Raw genomic sequence first — 10,789 nt, 5'->3', positions numbered from 1 at the left:
CAGTTAAAATCATTCAACAGGATTATTTCATAAATATGAAAGCTTGCAGTTAATTAATTAATCAATCAAAAAAGGAGGACAACCTGACTTCATGTGGGGTTTAACCTACTGAATATTTGGTGATATGGAAGCCCAAAAAAATTAAAGCACAATTTTCAAATAATGTCTAAACTCTAGAATAAATGGTGTCTTGTCATAATGCACTTCATGGTTGCCTGTTTTTGTCTGACAGGAGCGGCTCCTGCCTGTTATTGTAGTGTAACATTAAATTAACACACCTGTTAGATTAATAATTGATTGTAGATTGCAAATAAATGGTTTTAAAAGTTCAGCCATGCAGTGTGAAACAAGGGTGTACGCCTCAAATTAAGGTCAGGAAGAAAAAAACAGGCGCAGAGATCTCACCCGCCTGTGGTGGAAAAACCTGCAGCACTGCTACATTTACGTTTGTGCATTTTTTTATTTTATTTTATTTTTTTTCATGAAGTGCATTTTGCCTGCCGTGCAGTTTAGGGGTCCAAGATGCGTATACTTTTAGCAAATATACACAGATAAAGAGGTTTAAGAAAATAAATATCTCAAATTAAATTATTTAAAAAAGGAAAATAAAGGGTTGAACTGATTTGACGTAAAAAAAATTAAATAAATAAATTTAAAAAAATGAAGGGATGCTGCATGGGTGAAAGTTAGGCTTAACCTGAAAACACTTTACATTTTAAATATTGCAGAAAAGTCCACCTGCAAAATCCAGAGGCACAGGAATGAGATGCGATGAAACTTGCACAAATAATAAGTGAATGTCTGATTGGGCCATGATAATGCTACAGCCACTGGTCACATTACAAAAGGCAAATGAGCTAGTTCTCCTGAATGATTTGCTCATTATAAGAGTTGCAAAAGTCCAAATTGTCAGTTTCATCGGCCTCTTAATGTATGAAATCGCTTAACGTTCAGTCTCAGAGAACTCTGTGGTGCTGAATCTAAGAACAGTCATGTAAAAAAAAAAACAAAAAAAAAAAAACATGGCGGACAGAGATCTATTTTTATGGCCATCCTAATTCTGTCCTGCACACCTCCTGGAAGTCGGATAAAGCAGCCGAATTGTAATCCAAGACGTCGCCTCACTCACTCTATTCTGTAAGTAATGCTGTCGAGGTGTACGCTCACACATACAGTTGTACCTCTGCTTGTAAACACGCTGCGTTTTAAATGCTCTCTGAAATCTCACAACATGACCACCGACTGAACCCCAGTAAAACGAGCATGCCACGGAGCGCGGGGGTAAGACGGCTCAGCAGCAGCAGCAGCAGCAGCAGCAGCAGCAGCAGCAGCAAAGGAACGGCACATTAACAGACCGATGACATCTGCTGACGCTTCAGATCCCTGGTGGGGCCGAGGGGAGAGAGATGGGGCTCCACAGCTGTTCCCCTCGCCAGGCCCGGATGACAGCTCCATAAAAAGTCAGAGGCCTGCTCTGTGCGGACAGACACGCCGTGTTGCTTGTGTCTAAATACAATCAACAGTTCAGCGAAAACAGGACACTTATCTGGTGCTGCAGACTGATCAGGGACCAGGTGATCGTCGGGGCAGTGGGAACATTACAGGCGGGCGTGATGTGGGTTTACTTTGCTGGTCACTTTTCTAGTATTCAGTTTGTTGACATGTTTGGAAAAACAACCACTACGGTTGCAGACAGATTTTCAAAACTTCAAGACCTGGGGGAACTTTAATCCTAAATGGAAACGTTAGCCTTCAAGAAAACAGCAACTGGTCGCATAATCCAGTAAAGATTTTAAAGCTTTGTTTTCTTTGCATTTGTGTGAGATCCATTGGTGCACAAAGTTCTGTCAAAATCTAATCAGTTGGTCTGAGATTTTCTGGTTAAGTTTAAATACCGGCAGGATGGTATCAGGGGCAGCAGGGCCAAATCGCAATTAGACAGCCAGCCTGGATTTTACAAAAAGTTTGCACTTCTGTTAATCAAACTGAAATCAGTGTACTTTCTCAATTGCTGTGACATGACAACGTAACATCCCTCAAAACGTTTGTTAAATCAGCGGTCTAAAAGGTGGGAATAAAACCCATAGCCACCCACTAATTCTATCAAAATGATAAACAAAAAAACACTGGACCCAAAAAAAGTGGTGAAGTGAAGTCACCTGCCTTAGTAGAGACAAAATATGCATCAAACAAACAGAATACAACAAATACGTTGGAGGGTTTTTTTTTAATCAATAAACAAAAACAACAACACATGTGACTGTTTAAATATATAAAGTCGTAAAATATTCAGAGAAAAACCAAAGCAAGTAGTCAAAACGCAGCTCAAACGAGGCCAAACAAGTCTCTAAATGTGTTGTTTAGACGTCTATGAACCTCATCTAGAACCACGTCTTCATCGTCAAAATACATTGATAGACTTTCACGCTGATATTTAGAAAAATAAGTCTCAGCCGAGTCAAATCCGAATCACATCACCAAGTTATGACTGTTTAAATGAATCATGCTGTGTCACACTGTGTCACACGTCTTATAAAATTTGCACAACAGGCTCAAAATTTGGCAATAAATTACAAAAAGAAAAAAACAATACAAATGTTTTAAGGGTCACTGACAGGTTCCAGATTTTGATGGAAGTGAAATGTTGTGCGAAGAAAATTCAACACGCCGCGCTTTTATAGCTCAGCTGGTGGTGCGTATGCCTCACATAGAGAGGCTGTGCCCTCGTCTCTGGGGCGAGTTCGAATACGACCTGCGTCCCTTTGCTAAATACCGTCCCCTCTCTGTCTCTCTCTCTCTCTCTTCCCGTTTCTTGACACTCTTCAACTGCCGCGTCAATAAAGCCAAGAACGGGCGAAAACCTAACAAGAACAGAAATCAACATGGTGGCACAACATTGGCCTGTATGGATACACTATAGTTAAAGCAAGGCCTTGCTAAAAGTGTTCCTTTTGGACTTCATGGCTCAGGACTCATCAGGATTGTATGAGTTGATTAAATGACCACATGGTGGCGCTACATCTGCAACAAAAAAAAAACACTAACCGGTTCTTCTTCGGCTCATGGCCTTAAATGTTTCTGATACAAGAAGACAAAGAGGTCTGAAAACCCGACCTTCTCGGGGGAGGTAATACTGAAAGAAATCCACTCAACACTTGTAGCAACAACCTCCATCTAACTATCTATTCATCTATCTATTCAAAAAAATACCTTCAGGAAATGAAGGATCTATGGTCACACACACCACGAGGAGTGTGTGAATAAAAAGGCACATATAAGTGGTTAAGTATTGTGAATTGATATGTACAAGTCACTTTTCTAGTCAAATGCTTTAGCGTTGTGTGTTTTATTCGTAGTGTGTTCAGCTTATTAGCTTTAGCAGTCACCTTCAATGTTTAAGGTTCATGTAACGGAGGTGAACTTGCAATAAATGCAGGAAAAAAACAAACTAAACTCTTGTTTAGGCATTAAGCGTACTGCCTGCCGCTGTTACTGCTCAGTCACTTTGTCGCCGTCCCTCTTAGCATCTGGTGCCGCTCTGGTTTTGGGAGCTGTCGCCGGTCTCGGTCTCCTGTTGGTCTGTCCGGACCTCCTGCCTCCCCGTTGGCTCTTGGCCAGCTCAGCCTGCAGACTGTGACCATTCAGACTGAGACCCTGCAGGGCCTCCAGGGCCTGCGCTGCAGCCTGAGGGTCGCTGTAGTCCAGGAAGGCCCTGTGTTGAGCTCCCTGCCAGGTGAGCCTGAGCGGGCCGGCCTCCCTCTCTCTGAGGGCAGTTTTCAGCTCGCTGACACGCAGCCCGGCCGGGATACCCCCCAGGTAAACTGTGGTCACAGTCAGAGGGAGCTTACGTTGTGACGTGACCTCACCTCCACCCTCCTCCGCGCCTTTTTCCTTCATGTTTCCTCCTCTTCTTCCCCTTCCTCTCTCGCCGACCTCTCCCTCTTTACCTCCCGCACCATCTCCCCTGCTTTCTTTCCTCACTCTAGCCGGGCGCTGTCTGGTCTTCTGTTCTGACTCTACTCTCTTCTCCTGTTTGGATTCTCCCTCAGGATCCTGCCGTGTGTTTTGCTGTGGCCTCCGTCTGGCTGGCCCTCTGGGTTGACCCATCTCCAAACCGCTCTGCTGTGCTGCAACAGGCGCTGCCCCCAGTGTCACATCCTTTCCAGCCTGCTCCTCCAGAGCACGCAGCTTCTTCAGGATGGGGATCCTCTCCAGCTTTTCAGTGTCCAGCTGAAGACACAAAACGGGACAGGCTCAGTAAGACTGAAAAAAAATGGGGGGGTCACATTGCGCTGAGCCAATGCTCCATATACCTGAGGATGAGTTGATTTAATAACAAAGTGAAAGCTGACAAATTAATTGGTATTATTCCATCCTGCTCACAGCCCATACTGCTGTAATATTTTTTGTTATAGAGGCAGGACATTTCACTTCCCCAGCAGTTAAAAATAAAGTCTGTTCTCTTGATTTGTTGGACCTCTAAGTGTCTTGGCAGCCTTTGATGCTGAGCAGTCCTGTAAAGGATATACGGGGCTATTGTTTTTACACTGGCCTGTTTGACCCGTCGTTCCCCTGCCCCTGCAGAGCCAGGCTGGCTGGGCAGAGGAGCCTTTGATGATCAGACATGGCCTTCCTGCCAGTGAGGTCACTGGGTCCTGTTTACTTACAAGTGTGTCTTGAGGAACCCAGAGGTTACACAAAAATTCTCCACATAGTAAGAATAATGTCCCCATCTTGTCTTATTAAAGACAGATTATCAGGTGGAGAAACACAGGAATCTCTTCTCTGCCAGAGTCAGTAAATCAGAAGCAGTTTAACATCCAGACTCGTATTAAAATTCAGCTGTTGCTTACTGTATTTTTTCCTTTTCAGTGTTTTTCAGTCTTTTGCATCTACAGCTGGTTGTTATGTGCCTTTGAAGTTTACACTGTATATGCACTGTATGAACTGTATCAAGAAAAAAAACTAAAAAACTAACTTATGTTGTATTAGAATTACTGATCAAAAGCATTAAGCAAAAGTAAGATGAGTGAAAACAAGAATGACACTCACATTTGTTATAAGATATAAATTAACTGCATTCAGGGGTAGACTGAATGAGTCCTCTGCTGAGGTGTCGGGTTGTTGAATGTCCACTAGAGGGCAGCGTCGCTGAGCAGAGAAGCCAAATAACTTGAGGCCAGTTAGTTAGAGCTGAAGGAGCCTCTGGGATGAGAAATGAAAGGTCTTCAAGAAACTGAAAACACGTCTAGTTGCCTGCGATACAGCACTTGTAGAACTACTGTGACCTGGATGACTGAGAACCTTCATCAACATCTCGGTACAACTGGCTTCTATCACTCTAGCACTTGAAATTAACAAATTTCTGATTCTGTAAAGATGATCCTATTTTTTTAAATCGCTTTTCATCTCAACAACTGGATAAATAACAGGTTTAAACATCACATTATGTTTGGAAAAATGCTTATTTGAAGTGAAGGAGAGTTGTCAGGAAACTTTGATACAATACCTTCAAAAACATCTATAGTTTTATACCATTCTCAATGCCACGGGGAAAATGTGCATAATATCAGGGGAATAAAATGCAACCCATTCTTAACAGATGGTAAATAAAAACAAGGTTTGTGTACCGCGTGTTAAACAAACAACATCATCTAAGTTAATGTGCTTCATGTGAGTTAATATACAAATATATTTTTGCAGTATAATCCCTAAAATGTGGTCATCAGACATGCTATGTAATGAATACAGGATTAAAAACAGCTTCTTTAATGTACCTTACTCCAGATGATTCCCCGCGGTTTTGGCAGCGGGCAGTTTGTTTTAATGACTCTGGTGGGTGTGAGGATGTAATCCACAGTCAGGTCATGACTGTCCATCAACTCCTCCGGAATGTCCAACACCTGAAAGCACAAAGACGCCAATCAGCACCGAAACATCATTATGTCTTCAATTATGTGTTTGATCAATACAAACTTTTTTGTGACAATTTTGAGAGGTAAAATATGTATTTAAATCACGTTTTACATGTGACTTATTTTGGATATATTAAAGACTACAAAGCAAACTGGGGATTGGAAAAAATGTTTTGAAAAACTTCAATTTTATCCCACCACTGTGGAGAAAACAAGCACAATTTGACGAGTAACATTTTATGCTGTGGCGTTCATCAGGTTTTTACTTGATAAAATGAAGTGAAAATACAGAAAGCTTTAATTTAACAATAATTTCACCTTTGTTAATCAAGTTCCATGACACATTCTCTGATTATAAGATGATGACAGACAGTGTAAACTAACCTGGCAGTCATGGACAATAGAAACCACCACAGTAGACTCATTCACAGCTCCCATTGAGGCCATCATGCCGTACTCCATGTCAGCAAAGCCCTCTCCTTTTCCAATCCGAAAGCCTGCAGGGGAAGACGGGAGCCAGAAAAACCTTTCTCAATAAGACATCATGTGATACAGAGAATTACACTTCATCTTTGATGTGGCATTTTTCTGCCCTTGGAATGTACGAAAGATCCCAGAAATAGCCAGCATCTGCATCACATTCAGCGTTTTTAAAAATACTCCTGAAACAGAGGATTCCTATCTAAAAACAGCACTAAATGATTACACACTGACACACATGTTGAGGGCAGCTGTAGTAATGTTTTCCATTCATAAAAAAATAACCTTTAAAATGTAGACTGATGGGAACACGGATGAACCCCTGTGCAACAAACGCTTTATGAGAACCATGTGGCGCTGTACACTTAGAGCCATTTAGAAATGCATGCGTTACAGTAAACATGTCTGTTTCGCCGCAGCGCCGCATCACTTATCTCAGGCATTTCGAGAATGAGGTTCAAAATGCATTGTGAGTGACGGGACAATCTACAGGGAGGGCGGAACACGGCAGAACCCGCAAAGAGCGAAAATGGATCTGATTAAGCACATCTGCCCCCATTCTCATCTCTGTTATTCTTCAGATCTTCCTGACAGGGTATTCTGGTGCCACGAACACATGCAGTGATCACAACGCAACATTTAATACGACTTTTGTTACATGACATATCCCCTCGCTCTCTTGTCATATTCCACAATAATGTAATGTAATCAACCACCCTTACAGGATTTAATTTCTTATCTTCAAAGAACTGGTTTAGTGAGAGTCAGTATCTGATCACAAACAGTCACATTTTGTGAGACACTGGTGTTCATTACATCGTACAATACACAAGAATCATAGAGTCTTACCAGTCCTAAGTCCTGAAACTTAAGTAAATCATTTTCAAGTTCTCTAAATCAGGAACAACACAGGACACACATGTTGCTTTAATTGCTGTTTTTTTAAGGGGGAGGTCAAGCGTTGGGGGTAACGTGTTGCAAAGTAACACATTACTGTTACAGCACTACATGTGTCTGAAACTGTAGCAGGATATTTGAGGATGGATGAGGGGAGATGCCATTTATTTATTTATTCATTTTAAATCAAGTAATTGTCCCCTGGCAGGTACACTTGTGACGGAACTCGACTGATATCCACGATACTTTCATGAGCTGTAACCAACAAGCTTTAGACTTAAACTCATCAGATCAGCTGGACGAGTCGACTTTAACGCCACGTTTTGTGAGCGAGCTTGTTTATAATGAGATTCAAACATTTTTTTCCATTTTGGTCCGTGTTATCATCTAATGGTGTTAGGAAAGCCATTCTTATAAACATTTTTTTTTTTTTATTGATAAACTATTGTTGAAGCAATTACCTGTTAGTACGAGGCAATGTTAGGAAGACCAGCCTCTTTTATGTCATTTTATATGATGATACAGTTTTATCTTAGGGCTGTTATAGCCTGATGCAACTTTTCTGTCATCTTGGCGATATTTCATTATCAAAGAGCATAAAAGAAATAATTTGTGTAAGTATTCCTTACAATAGTGCTGATATGCAAGCGTGTATAAAGATTAAATGTAATAACACATCATATACTATACGTGGCAGACCCTGCCACCATTCTAGCTTCAAACAGTGTTCTGGAGATCTTATTTTCTTCTGAGAACAGCTTGTTTATTCAGTTATGGAAAAGATACATGTTTTTTGAGTTTGTATTATTACATATTGTATATTACATATATTGAAAATATTAAAATTCAAATTTAACTCGACAAAACATCTTAGTGCCTATTTAATCTCCAATCTTTCTATATAAATATGTAAATGATTAGATGCATCTTTACGATAATTAACTGTCTATTTAGTGGGGCAAATTTGCATTATATTCAGGTATCCCAGTATTTAATCATTATGGTGAGGTTGTTAGTTGATGGTGAAGCTGCCAACTAACAGTTACCTTTCTCTGACACTGCCACAGACCCAACCACCACCAGGTCCACCTTCACCTTCGCATCCAGGCCAACAGGCACACTGAAGTCTTTCACACCCTGGAGAAGAGGTTCAGAAGGGAAAGGAGGAAATGAAGACAGGAAGAGGTTCAGTATTTGAGGGTTTATTCTTGTTGAAAATGTTAATGAAAAGGTGTAAAATCATCTCGTTCAAACCTGAGAGGAGCAGCATATGCGTAGCTGTTCTTTGTTGGCCCCCTGTGGAGGAGTAATCTTATTGAAGAGACCGGTGCGAAGACGAGGAGTCGGGACCAATAAAGTTTTCCCTGACTGAGGGAAAAAAAAAAAAAAAGAAATTAGCAAAAATTAGCCAACAAATTTTCATATGGAATAAATTCAGTGAGCAATGATGAAAATAGCAATATTATGACAATCCACATTCAGCAGATGCAAAGCTGTGATGTGTCCTGAAATGACAATTTTAAGTGCTGCTTTTTCAATCCTTCTGAATTACTAACAAGATTCCTGATTTAACCCCCAAAGTGTAGGTCAAACTGACATGGTTACAAGACAGACAAGACAAAGTAAATAAATGTCTGTAATGCAGCCAGAAGCACAGCGTTTCGTTTTTCTCCATGGTGCAGTGCTACCTGCAGCACTGCCAGCCGGGCCCCCTCCAGAGGCTTATCAGGATCCACCTTCACCTCCGCTGTGTGGGTGAACACCTGCAGCTCAGACACTTTGGCACAGGCTGTGAAAGCACCCTGGGTGGGAGAAGAGGAGGACAAAAGGGCAGATGATAGTTGGTTTTGTCTTGTATTTTTCCACTTACTTCCAGGGTGACAAAGCGTGCCTGCTGCTGGGGTCTGTCTGGGTTTACTTTGACTGTCTGGCTGGACTTGAACTCCTGCAGGTCCACGAGCTTGTCGCATGCTTGATTTGCACCCTGGACAGTTAGTAAACAGTGGAAGAGATGCAGATATGCATAGGACAGGATAACCATTAATCATTCAGAATTCAAGAACATCAGTCAAGAGCTGCTGATACCCAGATGTCATGACTGTTGCAGTGATTTTACCTACACAGTTAACGCTTAAACACTTGATAACCTTCCAAACACAACACAGCTAATGGAGATTTAAAAACAAATAAATCAATTAATTGTCACAAACTACTTTAATAATCATTTAGTCGATTCCAGCACATTTTTACAGATATTAACTCATAGTTCTCTGAATATTTTCTGGTTTCTTTTATCCTCTGTGACAGTGAACTGAATATCTTTGGGTTATGGACACAACAAGACATTCAAGGACATCTTCTTTGGCTTTGATAAACACTGAGAGACATTTTCCACCATTCTCTGACATTTTTTCCCCCCAACCAACCAACTAATCGATTATGCCGGAGAATGATTGACAGAATAATTGACTAAAAATAGAAAAAGTTTACGCTTCTTGAATTCATACTTGCTTGAATTTTTAAAATGAGCTCTGTTTACAAAGAACAAATCACATTTTGCTTAATGGAAAAGCAGAATATGAAAGTGGATCTCCTGTCTTTGCTGATTTCAAAATGTAGTATACTTCCCCCGATTAAAGTTTTAATGTCATTTCATAACCTATCACTTTTCTTTACCTCTCTCTATCATGTCCTATTAAAATATACCTGTTTGTACACATATATCTAATATAAACCTTCACTACTTTACTGCTCTGTGCACACGTGGCCTCCCTGCAACAGACAGCCAACAGGTGTTCACAGTGAGGAGACCACCATGAATGAATCAAACCACTCAGAATAAAAAAAACCTACAGCTGATTAGAGTCCTTGTCACAGCCTTCTTAAAGACGTCTCCCCTGCATATTTAAGTTAACACTTAAACGACCAGCAGTGCATTTCATTCAGCTCACAGCCACCTATAGCTGCAGTACCACATGTGTTGGTCTTGAGCCTTCAGTCGAATGTGCTTTAATAAAAACCTGCCTTGAAATTGGGGATTCTGTTGTGAACGGGCCGCGGGAAGTTTGCCAGATTCTTATCCTCGATGTAGTCCCAAACTTTCTCACGGATGTCCCACTTCGACGCTCCTGGAGAGAAAACAGAAGAGAGACAGAGAGAGAAAAAATACCCAAAAAAAACAGGGCTGTGAGAAAAATTCACAGTGAAGCTACACTGGAGCAACATTAGCCAAACATGTCTGCACAGTAGCATCGACAGTCGTTTTTTTTTTTTTTTTTAACAACAACGCGTCACGAACATTCAACCTACCAGGTTTTATTAATATAACAGGCTCCATTATATTATATGTTAACAGAAATGAGTCTCTTCAACAATTCTCTTCTACGTTACACGATGTCAAACCTTACAAGTGCGCTCTGTAACATAATACTGAGGGAACAGCTGCCTGTCAGTGTTTATCATTGCTACGGAGGCTCAGGGAGGTCAAACTTTACCAA

The 10,789-nt window shown here is 41.0% G+C and overlaps 1 protein-coding gene across 3 annotated transcripts; it reads right to left on the bottom strand.

Annotated features, from left to right (window-relative positions):
• Positions 1 to 2,208: 2,208 nt before the first annotated feature.
• Positions 2,209 to 10,766, bottom strand: mthfsd (methenyltetrahydrofolate synthetase domain containing). 3 transcript variants are annotated; one of them, XM_037094839.1, is made up of 9 exons: positions 10,602 to 10,766; positions 10,317 to 10,420; positions 9,211 to 9,276; positions 8,981 to 9,094; positions 8,547 to 8,660; positions 8,339 to 8,429; positions 6,300 to 6,412; positions 5,778 to 5,903; positions 2,209 to 4,230 (listed from the first exon to the last, which is right to left on the bottom strand). In XM_037094839.1, exons 1-9 carry the CDS (start codon positions 10,627 to 10,629, stop codon positions 3,490 to 3,492), a joined length of 1,497 nt encoding a protein of 498 aa, XP_036950734.1. In that variant the 5' UTR covers positions 10,630 to 10,766; the 3' UTR covers positions 2,209 to 3,489. The 3 variants fall into 3 exon arrangements, with proteins under 3 accessions (XP_036950734.1, XP_036950736.1, XP_036950735.1); XM_037094841.1 differs by lacking the exon at positions 9,211 to 9,276; XM_037094840.1 differs by lacking the exon at positions 8,981 to 9,094 and having other exon boundaries at positions 9,163 to 9,276; positions 10,602 to 10,765.
• Between the last annotated feature and the right edge of the window lie 23 nt (positions 10,767 to 10,789).

Source organism: Acanthopagrus latus, chromosome 4, assembly GCF_904848185.1.
Source record: "Acanthopagrus latus isolate v.2019 chromosome 4, fAcaLat1.1, whole genome shotgun sequence".
Taxonomy (NCBI): domain Eukaryota; kingdom Metazoa; phylum Chordata; class Actinopteri; order Spariformes; family Sparidae; genus Acanthopagrus; species Acanthopagrus latus.
This window is presented reverse-complemented; position numbering and strand designations above follow the sequence as displayed.

Excerpts from the sequence above, each read along its gene's own strand:
- mthfsd (XM_037094839.1), bottom strand. The coding sequence starts at position 10,629 with ATGGAGCCTGTTATATTAATAAAACCTG. Across the intron at positions 9,095-9,210 it reads AGTCCAGCCAGACAGTCAAA|GGTGCTTTCACAGCCTGTGC; the intron begins GTAAACCCAGAC and ends TCTCCCACCCAG. Across the intron at positions 5,904-6,299 it reads CTATTGTCCATGACTGCCAG|GTGTTGGACATTCCGGAGGA; the intron begins GTTAGTTTACAC and ends TTGTGCTTTCAG.